Source organism: Lontra canadensis, unplaced genomic scaffold (assembly GCF_010015895.1).
Source record: "Lontra canadensis isolate GAN:19392208 unplaced genomic scaffold, GSC_riverotter_1.0 scaffold53, whole genome shotgun sequence".
Lineage (NCBI taxonomy): Eukaryota > Metazoa > Chordata > Mammalia > Carnivora > Mustelidae > Lontra > Lontra canadensis.
The window spans coordinates 651,702-667,046 of NW_022631047.1; the positions used below are offsets into that span (position 1 = coordinate 651,702).

General features: G+C 55.6%; 3 protein-coding genes across 6 annotated transcripts; 2 read left to right on the forward strand and 1 right to left on the reverse strand.

Moving 5' to 3' along the window:
- The first annotated feature begins 856 nt into the window (after positions 1 to 856).
- Positions 857 to 4,592, forward strand: BLOC1S1 (biogenesis of lysosomal organelles complex 1 subunit 1). Its single transcript, XM_032874387.1, has 4 exons — positions 857 to 1,025; positions 1,818 to 1,890; positions 3,988 to 4,120; positions 4,394 to 4,592. Exons 1-4 carry the CDS (start codon positions 965 to 967, stop codon positions 4,502 to 4,504), a joined length of 378 nt encoding a protein of 125 aa, XP_032730278.1. The 5' UTR covers positions 857 to 964; the 3' UTR covers positions 4,505 to 4,592.
- A 106-nt stretch (positions 4,593 to 4,698) lies between these two features.
- RDH5 (retinol dehydrogenase 5) lies at positions 4,699 to 9,568 on the forward strand. Of its 4 annotated transcripts, XM_032874385.1 has the most exons (6): positions 4,961 to 5,257; positions 5,302 to 5,384; positions 5,963 to 6,309; positions 6,478 to 6,736; positions 8,810 to 8,973; positions 9,234 to 9,568. In XM_032874385.1, exons 3-6 carry the CDS (start codon positions 6,000 to 6,002, stop codon positions 9,455 to 9,457), a joined length of 957 nt encoding a protein of 318 aa, XP_032730276.1. In that variant the 5' UTR covers positions 4,961 to 5,257; positions 5,302 to 5,384; positions 5,963 to 5,999; the 3' UTR covers positions 9,458 to 9,568. The 4 variants fall into 4 exon arrangements, with proteins under 4 accessions (XP_032730272.1, XP_032730273.1, XP_032730274.1 ...); XM_032874381.1 differs by having other exon boundaries at positions 4,699 to 5,384; positions 5,509 to 6,309; XM_032874382.1 differs by having other exon boundaries at positions 4,699 to 5,384.
- Positions 9,569 to 10,980: 1,412 nt separating this feature from the next.
- On the reverse strand, positions 10,981 to 14,127 carry CD63 (CD63 molecule). The gene is made up of 8 exons (XM_032874388.1): positions 14,050 to 14,127; positions 13,411 to 13,487; positions 12,333 to 12,521; positions 12,099 to 12,173; positions 11,900 to 11,995; positions 11,646 to 11,786; positions 11,323 to 11,406; positions 10,981 to 11,144 (listed from the first exon to the last, which is right to left on the reverse strand). Exons 2-8 carry the CDS (start codon positions 13,474 to 13,476, stop codon positions 11,079 to 11,081), a joined length of 717 nt encoding a protein of 238 aa, XP_032730279.1. The 5' UTR covers positions 13,477 to 13,487; positions 14,050 to 14,127; the 3' UTR covers positions 10,981 to 11,078.
- Positions 14,128 to 15,345: the final 1,218 nt, after the last annotated feature.

Consider the following 15,345-nt stretch of genomic DNA (forward strand, 5'->3'; position numbering starts at 1 on the left):
TCTAATGTTTAGCTGAGGGCTGAGAACTACTGATTTAATCCAATCCCCTTATTTTTCTAGGGAGAAAACCAAATCCAGAGCATAAGCAAGTTGCCCAGAGACACTCAGCCCGTTGGTGCGTGGTGCACCAAGAGAGCGGACGGCAATAGCAAGAATAGGTTGATGATGTTTATAATTCTTTCCTGTTGGAGTTAATCCCGGAAGCATTTCTCTTTAGTTCAGAGAGCTGTTACATGATTTACCTTTTACTGAGACATTATTCTGGTAAGACTGAAAGGATTCGCATTCCCTGACCACATAAGGACAGAGATGGGATTATACATTCACCACACACAGCCAGCCAAATTAGCAAAGCTCCCGAAGAGGTCGCTTGAAATGCCGAAAATGCCTCTTCTCCACCGTGATCACCCAGAGCTAAGGGATCTTGGCAGGGTGGTGAGAAGCGAAGGGGCTGGAAAAAAGAGGAAAGCATTCCTTCCCAGGGGGTGGGTGCTGAGAATCAACGGAGAACCGACCAGAGCTGCCAGGAGGGAAAGGCGAGGAAAGGAAAAGAATTTCAATGAGCCCAGGGAGCCTCTGCTCCCCCCAAAACGGAACAATGATGCACAGTCCGGAAGTAACGACCCTCCCGGGAGCCCTGAGATCCAAAGGAGACGATCAAAAGGGGCTCTGCAATACGGGTACTAAAGAAAACTTCTCCCAACACTCACCAAAAATGGAGCCCTCCCCCTCGCCCCCCCGCCCAGTAAAGACCAGAGTTCATTTGCCCCCAACCCTCTGCTAGTCCCTCGGTTCAAAGCCAAGCTCTTCCATGCTCTCCACCCCGCGGCCTCAAAAAGGGGCGGTCCTGGCTTCACGTGACATTGCGGTCACGTGACCCAGACCCCGCGGGAGCCGAGGTCCGGGTTCCAGCTCCCGGGGTCGGAGGGGGCCGGGCGCGCCCAGCCCCCAGCCCGCCGCCACCATGCTGTCACGCCTGCTGAAAGAACACCAGGCCAAGCAGAACGAACGCAAGGAGCTGCAGGGTGAGCCTATCGTCCCCGTCCGCTGTTTTCTCTCCCGCCGCGGCCTAGCCTCAGCCCGGAACCTGGAGCTCGAGTAACGGCCGGGATCCTGGGAAGGACGCGGGCTGGTGGGCGCGGGCGTCGGAGAGGGGTTGGGGGCGCTTTTGGGGGGAAATTTGGGGGAAATTACCTTGCCAGCGGGCTCTAGTGCCTTTGACTACGCTGCGAGCCGCCCCTCCCCAGCCCCCTCCCCCCGATAACGCCCCCCACTCTCAGTTTCCGCGCATTCTCCTCTGGCCCCCGCGCAAGGAACAGCGCTGTGTGGATTGGCCCAGGGAGCCTCTGGTCCCAAAAGTGGGAAGGGACGCTCCTGGGGGAGGAGCGTGCTGGGGCCAGACTGAGATGAGATTCTTGGAGGCCTGAAACCACGGAAATGGGGGTGGGGCCCTTCCAGGATCTGGCCTGGGAATCGGGGAGTTACTAATCCTCAAGCCAGGAGAGTGGAAAATAGTGCGGGGGGTCTGGAGTCCTGGGCGCCGCCACTGACTCGTTAGCGTCTCTGGGCGAGTCGCTTCCGTTCCCAGGGTACCAGTTAATTCACCTCTAAGAAGAAAAGACTAAAGGGAAAAAAAATTTTTTTTAATAAAATGAAAAGGCTTGCTTTATGTTTTGCAAAATCCGTTTCAGCCCCAGCACTGTAAGGTTTGTTGAGATGTTCCTGCTACTAGCGGAATAGCAATGAGTGTCGGCCCTTTAGCACCACCCTTCAAAAAACCGATTCTCTACTCCAATCCCTTTTCCCCTCATCCCTAGAGAAGAGGAGGCGAGAGGCTATCACTGCAGCGACCTGCCTGACAGAAGCTTTGGTGGATCACCTCAATGTGGGGTATGAACTTCTTCCCATCAACACCATTACCTCCCCACCCCCCGCAAGTTTAGGCTTTGGCAAGGTCCAACCCTCAGACTGCTGTTGAGGGGGTGGGATGTTCCATCATTCCCTCCCCTCCCCCAGCTTAACTTTATGGGGAGAGGCTTGAGTCAGCTCTGACCTCTAACGTTGCACTAGGAGGAGCAGCTGCAGTGGTTGGAGAAGCAGCCAGATTCCCCTCTCCCCACAATAACCTCCCTGGTGCTCGCAGCTTGATGCCATCTGCCCACTTCCCTTCATCCCTCCAAGTCCAGCTGTCACTTTGGCAGGAGGGAGAGCACCCTCCTTCGCCAGAACTTGCCACCCTCTCCTTCTCTACCTCCCACCCTCAGGCAGGCCTGGGGAGCAGCTGGCAGGAAAGAGATGGCGCAGCTGGTGAGGGTGAGGGTGAGGGCAGAATCTATGCCAGGAACTATAGCAAAGCCAGGCCTTCTTGTCCCTTCCTTCCCAGTCTCCAGAGACCACCCCACTGTGCCAATCCTATAGGAGAATGCCAGTAACAACCAAAGACTTGGGAAGGAGCAAAGAATATGGTCTCTTGACCCTGAGTAACACAGAAGAGTGCTGAGATGATGACTGGAAGAAAAGGGGCAGTATGATGCCTTCCACCCCAGGACAAGAAGAATAACTGGTTGTGAATCCAGAGATTGAGTCACCCAAGTGAGCCATGCAGGGACTGTCATCTTAATTACTCATCTCTGGGGAAGATTAGGGGACAAGAGGCCTGTGGTTGAGGCCTCTGATCTCCCTCCCCTGCAGACCTCTCCCTTCACTCAGCATGAAAGTGGGAGGTCAACAGGAAAAACTAGGGTTTTAAGAACTCCCAGGGGAATCTCTTAAAGTATCGGGAGCCCCCTGCTATTGCTGTTTGAGCTCCTGCACCAGCCTGTACTATGGCCAAGCTGTCTCCCAAAGAGAAAGGACGGGGTCTGCCCCCTTTCCTCCCTCCCACATTGGCGCTTCTTGGGCTCTGCTCTGAGATTGGCCCAGGCTTCTCCCTCCACTCCTCCTTTGCTAGGGGCCACCCCTCTTTCAGCTTAGAAGACAGCTAAGCCAAAGCCAGATTAGAAAGGGTTTTGTGTTGCTGCCCACGGGTCCTCTCATTCCCTGGAAAGGAAAACAAAGGCTCAATCTATCTCAGCCCCTGTCAGGTGTCCTTCCCATTCTCTCCACCCTCCCCAACCCCTTGCCCCCTCCAACCCCCACAGATTCCAGTTGGGGGTGGGCACCGGATGTGGAGTCTCCCAGATGACCTAGAGCTTTAGGATGGGGAGTCAAAGACTCTCCAGCCAATGAGAAAGAACAGTAGTTGTGGGATGGGGAGGTTGGGGGAAGAGGGGCAGGGTAGGGGGTTGGGGGTAGCAATCTCAAGGCATTAACAATAACTGCAGCCAGTCTTGATTGAGAAAAAAAGAAAAACTGCCTAGAGCAGAAGGAAGAAAGGGTGAGAGAGAGAGAGACAGATTGTGTGTGTGTGTGTGTGTGTGTTCCTTCATCTGTGTGGGCGAAAGGAGAAGGGTTGGGAGAGAGACTGAGAGCCAAGAAAAAGCCCCTGAGATACCTTCCCTTGACCCTGAGTTCCTGGGGAGGGGGGCTGCTCTCCCATCCCACCCCAGATTCAGGGAGGGGCCCAATTTCCCTTCCCAACTTCTTGCACAGATCCCTGGGCTTCCAAGCATGGCCAGATTTCTCCCTGCTGCTGGATTTTCCCAGCTTCTCCTCTAAGCTTCCAGCTTCTTCCCCAGGGATATTCCCTCCAGGTTAATCCTCCCTTCTCTCACCCAGCTTTAAGAATTCCTTTGATGGGGTAGGAGATGGTAACTTTTCAGTCAGCTCCCAGCTAGGCTCTCCTGGGAATGCTGAGAGTGGGAGGAAGAAGCTGATTCATTTGCATGAACGGTAGTCATTTGCATCCCATCCAAGAACGGCCAAAATCACACGGTTTTCCCCAGTTTGACTGCTGGCTGCCCTCCCACCCTTGCAGTGGAATATTAGTCCAGGAGACCACTCCCCACTGGATGGGGGAGTTGATCTCCTCCCTCTTCCAACCTCTAGTGTGGCCCAGGCCTACATGAACCAGAGAAAGCTGGACCATGAGGTGAAGACCCTGCAGGTCCAGGCCGCCCAGTTTGCCAAGCAAACAGGCCAGTGGATCGGGATGGTGGAGAACTTCAATCAGGCACTCAAGGTGGGCCACACTCCCTACATCCGTGGGACCCTATTAACTGCCTCTAGGCAGGTCAGTTCAGGGCTCAGTTTAAAAAGGAAATGGGGATGCTCCCAGCAATGGTTGGTATCTGTGGCCCCAGTGTCAGAGAAGCTAGAGAGATAAAAGTAATTGGTGGGTTCAAGCAGAGCCCTTTCTAGGGGATGGATGGAAAGTGCCCCTATCTGTCTCCTTAGAGCCACACTCTACCCTACACACTCTGACTCGCAGCCTCCCACCTCCTCCCCTTCCCAGGAAATCGGGGATGTGGAGAACTGGGCTCGGAGCATCGAGCTGGACATGCGCACCATTGCCACGGCACTGGAATATGTGTACAAAGGGCAGCTGCAGTCTGCCCCCTCCTAGCCCCTCCCCCCTTCCTAACCCCTACCCCACCCCTCCTGCCTCCTCCATGGGGGAAGCTGATAGGCCAATAATAAAACACAAGCCTCCATTTCTGTGTGGTATGTTTCAAAGAGCTACTAGCCCAGCATGGGTGGATAGGAGTGGAAGATTCAAAGACCGTTTCCCTAAGTGACAGTTAACCTTTTGGGTAAAGGGTGGAGCGAGCGTCCTCTTACCATCCCACCCCTCTTTCCCTCTTTGGGCCTGGTGCAGGTGCATGTTGCATGAGCAGAGGGCGGAAGTTTCCCACACCTCCCCAGAGAAGGTTAGTGGGCTCTGCCCCAAGCTTCCTAATTCAGGATTTTGGTTCCCTGCAGAGGAGAAATATGACAGGGAGCAGGCTTGGTCCCCGCTCTGGCGCTCTGCCTCTCCACGTGCTCGTGGCCTCTCCCAGCCTGGTGCTAAGCAGTGTCATGAGTCCGGACCAGGTTGGGGATTAATTCTTGGGCATGGGGGCACTTCAGGGCTGGGAAGGAGGAGGAGTGGCAGGTCCAAGGTCACCAACAGAGAGGGGCAGCTGATGTCGTTGACATATTCCTCCTCCTGACAGAGGCAGTCAGGCACCCCCCCCCCCCGGCTGGGGGCTGCGGCAGGCCTGGCCTGTGCCAAGCATTGGCTTTGACTGCCAGGCTCCAGCTTCCCTGGCTCCTCCTCCCAGCCTCTCCCCTAACACCCCCCCACAAATACTTAATACCTCTGGGACCCAGGCCACCCGCTGTGGACTTTGGCATTAGCAGTAGCTAGTGCGGGGAGCCTGGAAAGACTGGGAGCAAAGTCTCTCAAACAGAGCACGAGAAGGAGCTTCGGGCACTGTACTGCCTGCTAGCTTTCCCCAGAGGAGGTAAGCAGGGTCCCGGGAGCTGGGTGCTCTGAGGGGGCTCACCTGATATCGCATGTGTTGATAAGTCAAAGCCGGAAGCTTTTCCTGCGCTTCCTCACACTTGATTGCCCTTGACCCTCCACAGCTCCCAGCTGGGCCACAGCTGGTGTCGGCCCCGCTGGTAGAATAGAAAACAGGTTCAGAGATGTGGTGAGACACTCAGCATCGCACAGTAAGTTTGGGGCCAACAGGGCTGAAGTGCTCTGTGTCCTGTATGTGTTTCCAAAAATAAGGCCTAGTTTACATGGAGAGAATTCAGATGTCGCTGGCTGAGCAGGAGAGCTGAAAGCCAGTCAGATTCCTCTGCTTGCATGCGTGCCAGAGTCTGCACCCTGGCCCCAGCCCCTCAGGCTCTAGTTAAGGTAGCCCCCAATACAGGGTCTGCCTGGATCTTTGCTTGGCTTAAATGAGCCAGAATTTGCCAGTTCCCTGCCAAGCAGAGAACTTCTCAGTCTGCTCAGAGCGGACTACCAGCTAGGGAGGATAATAGGGGCAAGGGTTTCCAAGCCCGAGTAAACCAGACAAGTTCTCCCGTCCAGCCTCGGCTGCCACCTGCAGGTTGTTTGGGCTCTGGCCATGTGGCTGCCCCTGCTGCTGGGAGTCTTGCTCTGGGCAGCGCTGTGGTTGCTCAGGGACCGGCAGAGCCTACCCGCCAGCGACGCCTTTGTCTTCATCACTGGCTGTGACTCAGGCTTCGGCCGGCTTCTGGCCCTGAGACTGGACCAGAGAGGCTTCCGAGTCCTGGCCAGCTGCCTGACCCCCTCAGGGGCAGAGGACCTACAGCGGGTGGCCTCCTCCCGCCTCCACACCACACTGCTGGATGTCACGGATCCCCAGAGTGTCCAGCGGGCAGCCAAGTGGGTGGAAACACAGGTTGGAGAAGCAGGTGAGTAGCGCGGGGCCTCCAGGACCATGGGGCCACTGGTACCATGGTGCAGGTTGCTCACAGGGGCCTCAGGAACCTGGAGGGATGGCGTGGGGAAGGAGAGCAATCTGGAGAGAGCGCATTGGAATGCCTTACCTACCCTGTGCTATCTGTCTCCTCTCTCCTCAGGGCTTTTTGGTCTAGTGAATAACGCTGGTATGGCCGGGATCATTGGGCCCACCCCGTGGCTCACACAGAACGATTTCCATCGGGTGCTCAACGTGAATACACTGGGTCCCATCGGTGTCACCCTTGCCCTACTGCCCCTGCTGCAGCAGGCCCGGGGCCGGGTGGTCAACATCACCAGTGTTCTGGGTCGCCTGGCAGCCAATGGCGGGGGCTACTGTGTTTCCAAGTTTGGCCTGGAGGCCTTCTCTGACTGTCTGAGGTGAGGGGTGCAGAGCCCTGGACTGCCCTGCAGAGATGACTAAAACACAGCATAGTGGGATCCTGAAGAGGAGACATTAGGGCTCAACTTTGTGGGTTCAAACCCCAGTCTCCTTTCATGGGAGCTTCATGACCTTGAGAGGTTACCTCTCTTTACACCAGTTCATTCCTCATTTGTTAAATCAGGATGAGAATATCTACCTCATGGGTGCTGGAAGTAAAATGAGGTACTTCTAAGGCTGCCATAGAGCCTGGCACGTAGAAAATGCCCCAAGAAGTCTGCTGTCATTATTAGTATTCCTTTTTTTTAATTGAAGATAGAGCATGTGCATGTGAGCACAAGCAGAGGAAGGGTCGGAGGGAGCGGGAGAAGCAGACCCGCTGCTGAGCAGGGAGCCTGACTGGGGCTCAATCCTAGGACCCTGAGATCGAGACCTGAGCCAAAGGCAGACACTCAACCACCTGAGCCACCCAGGTGCCCCTAGTATTATTATTAATAACTGTTACTTATGGTGAACTAGTACTTTTACAGAACATTCTCTCCTTTATTTCTCCCAGCAACCCTCTAAGGAATAGGCATTGATAGCCGCAGGGTAACATAACTTACCCTAGACCACACAACTAGTTAGTGGAAGCAGTGGGACTTACCCTAGATCTGCTTGCCCCTCATCTTTATGTTTTCCTGTCCTCATCTTTAAACAGTAATGTTCAGGGGCGCCTGGGTGGCTCAGTCAGTTAAGCAGCTACTTTCAGCTCAGCTCATGATCCCAGAGTCCTGGGATCGAGCCCCATGTTGGGCTCCCTACTCCATGGGCAATCTGTTTCTCCCTCTCCCACTGCCCCCAACTCCTGCTTGCTTTCTGTAGTGCGCACTCTTTTTCTCCTTCTCAAATAAATAAAACCTTTTTTTTTTTAAAGAAATTTTTAAAAATTAAATAATGTTCAAAGTCCCACGAGAACACAAAGGAGACTTGACAAGTACCACACGGGAGCAGGGCCTGCCTCCCAGCCAGCCCACCTTCTGTAAGAAGTCTGCCTTCTACACCGTCACTCAGCAAAGAATTTCATATACTTTCGTCCCTATCCCTTGGTTCTTTAATTTTCCAATCAGCATCATGGAACACATGCTTGATACTTGGATTTCTGCATCTGTGTCAAGGAGGTTAGATATGTCTCTGCAGTCTCCCCAGCGAATACCAGTCTACACCCTTCATGTCCAGCACTCAGGACTCAACCCTGTACTCCAGGACCTAGGGAATGGGGTAGTTCCAGGTCAGGAGTTGACAAACTGGTTCTCAGGCAGAATCTGGCCAATTGCCTACCAGCTAATAATGGTGTTTACATTTTATTATTTTTTAAAGGTTATTTGAGAGAGAGAGCATGTGCATGGGGGCAGAGGCAGAGGGAGGAGAGAGAATCTCAACCAGAGCCCCCAGCTGCCACAAGGCTTGGTCCCGTGACCCCGAGATCACCACCCAAGCCAAAATCAAGAGTCAGATGCCCAACCAACTGAGCCATCCAGGCGCCACTGGTGTTTACAATTTTAAATGGTTACATTGTTAATGGTTATGTAAGTACCTACCTGATATCAATAATTTTTAGGCCCGTGTTGCCAAAAATATTAACTATCTGGCCCTTTAAGAAGTTTACTGGGACGCCTGGGTGGCTCAGTGTTACTAATCGTCTGTCTTTGGCTCAGGTCATCCCAGGGTCCTGGGATTAAGCCCCCATTGGGCTGCTGTATGGGAAGCCTGCTTCTCCCTCTCCCACTCCCCCTGCTTGTGTTCCCTCTCTCTGCTGTGTCTATCTCTGTCAAATAAATAAATACAATCTTTAAAAAAAAAAAAAATTTACTGACCCCTGTTCTAGATCTTAAGAGTACAAAGGGAAACAAACCTCAAAAATACATGGCCCATTTGCCCCCATCCCAGAACAGCAGGGATCCCCTTTTCCTTCAGGACCCCGGTCCCTAGCTTGTGATAACTTTCCCATTTTAGCCCCTACAACCAAGTCCCCAAGGATCCCTTTCCTAATTAGGGGAAGAAGCCAGAAACCTCCCTCTGTCCCCATCCAGGCGGGATGTGGCTCATTTTGGGGTCCGAGTCTCCATCGTGGAGCCTGGCTTCTTCCGAACCCCTGTGACAAATCTCAAGAGTTTGGAGGATACACTGCAGGAGTGCTGGGCACGGCTACCTTCTGCCACACAGGCCCGCTATGGGGAGGCCTTCCTCACCAAATGTGAGTATCTGGGCCCACACGGGCACATGAAGGGAAATGAGAGCGCCAGAAAGGCCCGTCCTACACCAGCCTGCTGGGAGGAGGTGAGGGTGAATTGGGGTGCCAGAGAAGAACACCCAGGCCATTTGGAATCTGCCCACTTGCCATACTGGGGAGCCACTAAGGAGCCCTCTGACCTCTGCTGGGGACCAGCTCCAGAACCCAGAATATTGGGCCGGAGTGGGAAGGGACACTGATTACAACCATCTTCTGGAATGCAGATTTGGAAGTACAGCAGCGCATCATGAACCTGATCTGTGATCCAGACCTGACCAAGGTGAGCAGGTGCCTGGAGCATGCCCTCACTGCTCGTTACCCCAGAACCCGTTACAGCCCAGGCTGGGACGCCAAGCTGCTCTGGCTGCCAGCCTCCTACCTGCCAGCCAGCCTGGTGGATGCTGTGCTCACCTGGCTCCTTCCCAAGCCTGCCCAGGCAGTCTGCTGAATCCAGCCTGCCAGCCTTCTGTCCCCACCCAGGTACTGCCTAATGCCTGGCATAAAACATGCACTGAATAAATGTCTTGCTTAAAAAACAAACAAAAAACACTGTAGATGGGCGGAAATGAAGTTGTCCAGTGGGAGACTGACCCCATTTAAGCCCTGCCCCCTAGGCTGGCTGACTTGATGCTGGAGTCTCTGGCCTGTTTACTATCTGCAAAGCCACTAGCAACCACTGGGTGTCACCCCCCCAACCCCAGGCCCTCTGGCATCTGTATGGGTCCTTTGAAGCTGCACCTGGAATGGCCACCAAAGGGCACTGTTGGATATTTATTTTCTATGAGGAGTGCCTATTTTTCTTAAGAGGGAGGGAAGGTAGTGAGGAGGGGTCCGGAACAGGCTGGGTGGTTTCCATGGAGGAAAAAAGGCAATACCAACTTAAATTATCCCTTTTTTTTCATTTTTTAATTTTTTTTAAAGATTTTATTTATTTATTTGACACAGAGAGATCGATCCCAAGTTGGCAGAGAGGCAGGCAGATAGAGAGGGGGAAGAAGGCTTCTTGCTGAGTAGAGAGCCCAATGCAGGGCTCAATCCCAGGACCCTAGGATCATGACTTGAGCTGAAGGCAGAGGCTTTAACCCACTGAGCCACCCAGGCGCCCCTTTATTTTTTTTTAAGAGTTTCTTTGAGATAGAGCGAGCAAAAGAGAGCATGAGTTAGGGGGTTGAGGCAGAGGGCAAGGGAGAAGCAGACTCCCCACTGAGCAGGGAGCCTGACACATGGCTCAATCCCAAAACCCTGGGGTCACGACCTGAGCCAAAGGCAGGACATTTAACTGACTGAGCCACCCAGACGCCCCCTCCTTTTTTACATTTTTATTTATTTGAGAGAGACCCTGCAAGTGAGGGAAGGGGCAGAGGGAGAGAATAGCAAGCAGACTCCCTGCTGAGCCGGGAACTAGACATGGAGCTTGATCTCATGACCCTGTGATCATGACCTGAATCAAAGTCAAGAATTGGACATTCAACCGACCAAGCCAACCAGGAACCCCTAAATTGTCCTCTTATCTAATGGATACGGGCCACAAAGGTGTGATAGCAATTTATCACTACCCTAAAAGGAGCCGGGTCCCCTTTGTTGGGAGGGAGTTGCTAGGCCCTCAGAGGTGGGCAGAACACCAGGGAGATGTCCCTGGTAGATGTGGGCTGGCCTCTCCCAGGTAGGGCCATTATGGGGAATCCCTCTGACTTTGGCAAGAGATGGCTTCATAAACATTGCAGCCCCAAAGTTGGCAGCACAGGACTAGGAGACAGGGAGGGCCGTGGGCCCCAACCCCTCCAGATCCCCACTTCTACTGCCAAGCCCACCAGTGTCTTAAGCAAAACCCGCCTTCCCCCAACAACCACCCCCCCACCACCATACGCCTTTCTTTACTGAGGTGCATATAGAACAGGATCCCAGAGGACAGGAACACAGGTGAGGAGAAGGAAAAGATAAAGTATCACACTTCAAGACAAACTGAGACCATTTTTTTTTTCAGTCTGAAAAAATAATCCGTTTAATTGAAAAACCTGGAGTATACTACCCCACTCCCTTAGATGAGGAGACTGAAGAGACCAGACACCCTACATCACTTCATAGCCACTCCGGATACTCTTCACGAGGCAGCAGGCAAAAACAATTCCCAGTACCTAAAAGTAAAGAGAGAGGGGTGGAAAGGAGTCAGAAAGGCAAAGTATCCCAGGACCACCCAGCAGACCCCAAACACCACCAGGGCCCCTGTCCCCAGGCCAGGACTTCCCCAGCACCCTCCTCCCACTGCCCCTAGTGCCCAGATGCCCCAGAATGAGTCCCAAAGGTGCCTCTTACCTCCACAAAGGCAATGCCCAGGGCTGCTGCAGCCACCACCAGCACATTGCTCCGTAGCCAGCCCCCAATCTTCTCCACACAGCCCTGAAAGGTAGTAGGCACACAAGGCAAGAACATAATCAGAAACTTCCCACCTACCTTCTCTGTTCCCTCTCTCTCCCCCGCTCTCTGTACCTTTCACCCTACCCCTAGCATTCCCAGACCTCCTCCCCATCCCAGGGCCCCAACCCTCTTCACCTCCATCCCTGGTCCCTCTCTCTATCTCAACCCTTGAAATATTTCCCAGGTCTCCCAAGTCCCCTCTATCCCAGTTTCTTCCTTACCTCAGAGTAGATGTTATTTATTTGTAAAGAAGCCCCACAGTCCTTTGTGACATTGATGCAGCACGAGTCAGGGACTTGGCCCCTGGGCACAGTAGGGACGCTCTCCCAGTCCGTGTAGTTAGCTGCCCCGCAGCATTTAAACTGCAGGAGAGAAGAAATACGGAGTAGAAGGTTAGTATGTGCACCTCCACCTACAATACGAAGATAAGACTCTTCTTCCCCCTCTACCCCTGCTCCCAGCAACCTTCACTCACATCTTCCTGCATCTTGTCTAGGGCCAAAGTCGTGCGATTATCTTTCCGGTAATTCTGCATCTGCTGCCGGAAGTCCTTATTAAATTCTAACATCACCTGGGAATAAGAAGGGGCACTATTGAGGTCACACTCCAGGGCACACGCATCCCAGAGCAGCGAGACCTCTGAGGCAGGGCCCTCCCCCTTTTCCCCTGCTTACCTTGTCTCTAAACACATAGCCAGCAATGGCTGCGGCCACCTCCACCAGCATGATAAGAGACAGGAAGATGGCAAACTGCAGGCACAGTGGACAAGGGTCAGGCTGGAGTCTTGGTGAGAGTGGCCTGCTGTGGCCCAGCCAGCCTCTAGTTCACTCATGAAGGTTTTCCTCCCCCTCCGTAGGGTACCCTCCCCGCAGTCCCAGATACCCACCCTGGCCCCACACCCAGCTCACCGTGATCATAAGACAGTAGTTCTCCTTGCAGGCCCCACAGCAGCCCACAAAGGCCACCAGGAAGAGGAAGGCACCCACTGCGATGATGACCACAGGCAACAGGGAGCCAGGCGTGGCCCCCTGGATAATAGTCTGACTCAGGACCAGCTGGGCCCCTATACCCACAGCAATCAGTCCCACTGCACAGGCCTGTGAGGAGGGCAGGTCAGAATTAGGCCAGACCCACAACCCATCAGCCCTCAGAGCACAGTGGGTACCCCCAGGACACAGTCTTAGCCCCATCCCAGAGAGACGGATTCTCACACCTCCAGGAAACTTGACTGCAGGGGAAGAGGATGGCCCATATTTCCCCACAATTTGATCAAATGCCAAAGGAGAAGTTCCCAGAAAGCCTTGACCCCAGGGCACGTATTCCTCATCTAGAGTGGTGCTTCCTATGGGCCTCTAGGGCTCCCAGAACTGCCCTCTATCTTCTAGTGCCCACTCCATCCTCATCAGCTGTTCTAGGGCTCCTCAGGCCCACTAGGCCAGGGAGGAGAAGGGATCAGAAAAAGAGACAGGAGTGGGGTGCCCCTCCGTGAATAAAGGGCGGCCTCTAAAGCCAGGAGCCCAGGACAAGAACAGACTGTCGTGGGTAGAGAGAGAGTCCTTCCCCACCCCCAAGCAGCTGAGAGGAGTGAAGAGGGATGAGGAATAGAAAGCAAGGAGGAGTAAGGGAGAGAGTAGGGAAGGGTGGGGAGGAGAGGGAAGCCCCACGGCGATAGCTATCAGGCCGGCCGTTGGCTGGTTGCCCCACTGCCCGGTATCACAAGTGGTTGGGTCACCAGACAGGAAGGGCCAGAAGGGGCGAGGGGGAGGGTGCTACGCACCCACGCTGTCCATTCTTGGTCCAAACAAGCCTCAGAGGACCCGGAAAGCTGGAGGGGGTGGGGTGGTCATGCTGTCTTCGGCCTGTTCCCTGGGCTCTCCTTCCACATCTGGTCTCCAGCTGCCTTCATTCTCGGCCCCTAAGCCCTCACCACTCCGGATCTCCCCGCACCCTGCCAGCGCGCCCCCCACCGTCCTCCTTCCCACTCACGCAGAAGGCCAGCAGAAGAACGTAGAGCAAGAACTTGACACATTTCATTCCTCCTTCCACCGCCATGGCTGCCGGGCCTGGGGTAGAGGGGAGCGCAGGGGGATGAGAACCGGGCAAGGGGGACCTCGGTTTCCGTGCTCCCTGCCGGCCCTCGAGGCCTTCCCTGCGCGGCCCCCATTCCCGGCCCCTCCCACCCGGAAACCCGCGGTCAGATCCACGTCTCCCAGCCCCCTCCTCTCCCAGGCTGGAGAGGGGTGGGGGCGACCGCCGCGAAGCCCGGACCCGCCCCGCCGCCACCCCGGCCGGGGCCCGCCGACCACTCTCGGCCAGCCAACACCCCTCGCGTTCCAATATCCCCTCCCCACCTAGCCAGCCCCTACAAACGGCCCTCGGCCCAAGCGCGACCCCCAGCCGTCTTCCCCTGCGCTCTGACCTTTCCCAAAACACAAGCGCAGCCCGCCCCCCACCGAACCCTCCCGGGCCTCCGGAACTCCACAAAGTTGCAAAGTTGCGAGGGCCTCGGGAGCGCCCGGGAGCGCGGCGGATCTTCGGGGACCCGAGGCGAGCCGCAGCGGAGGAAGCTACCCGCGACCTCCCCGCACCCAAGACAGAGGCCGGCGGTGGACCCCGCGGCCTCACCTGGGCTCCCCGAGGCTGTGCGCTCTTCTCCCGCAGCGGCTCAGGGGCTCTCTAGCGACGCCCCCCAGCTGCGGCCCCGCCCGCCGCGCGGCCCCGCCCCGGCCTCCAGCCACAGCCCCCTCCCCCGCCGCCTCCTCCGCCCAGAGGCCGCCCGCCTCCCTCATGTGACGCGGGAACAGCTGCGGCCTGAGTCACCCGGCCCATGAGGGGAGGGCCGAGCCCCCCGTCCGGCCGGGGCCACGTGGCCCCTAGCCGGAAAGCAGCGCCCACCCCCGCGGAGGGAAAGCGGCGAGGGCAGGATCTCAGGGTGCCTGGGGTCCTTCTGGTGCCCTGGTCCCCGCGCCATCTCGGGCTGGGAGTGCGGGACCCAGCGTCGCCTAGTTCTGCCCGGTTCGGGCAAGCGGAGGAAGCGTGTGCGAGCCAAGGTGGGGATAGCGGCCCGGAGCTACACTCTTAGGGCCCGCGCCGGGAGACTGGGCCGTGAAGGTGACGAGGTGGTCTTCAAGAGGCCTCCTCGTCCTCCACCTGAAGTCCACTTCTTTCTCTGACTCCCATCTCTGTTGAAGCCCCCCACCCCCATCCCCGAGTCGGCAGAGGGCGCTGTTAGCTCCCTGGGATCGGGTGGGTTCAGAACACTTCCAGAAAGTCCCTGGCCTCACATTCTGGGAGTCCCCCAGCATTCTGGAGTGGGTGTTCCTGTTCCCCCCTCTGTTAGTCCCTTCTCCATTTTCTGGGGCTCCGGAGTAGTGGGCTGAGAACAGGAGGAAGCAGTCACACTCCAGTCCCTCCCTCCGGGGGAGGGTGGACAAGGTCTATGCTCCCACCACTCCTGGATCAGCCTCTTAACAGATGGAGGACTGGGGAAGAACGCTGAAGCAGGCACCGATAGATCTTCTGGATTTCCCCATCCCGGCCTAGCAAGCAGCACTTCACATCCCAGGGGGTAAAGCAAGGTGAAGGCTGGAAAGGGAGGTGGCGGCCTCAGGTTGCTTCCCTCCCATGTGTGCCCTGGTGGTTCCCAGAAGTTGTGTGAACAGGCCAAGGACAGAACCAGCCACTATTCCGGGCTACCCAGCCTGGGGCCCACCCCTCAGGTTCTTCTAGTCCTGACTTAAGAACCACTTCCTGAATCTTTGTATGTGTACACAAAGAAGGAAAGAAACTGTAAAAGCAAAAGGAAAGCGATCTGGACTGGGCTAAGAACCAGTTTCCAGGATCACAACCTTCCAGCAAGGGACACCAAGCCCATTCTGGACTTTGCTCCCCAGTTATCACGTAGGCAAGCCGTGGGAAGAG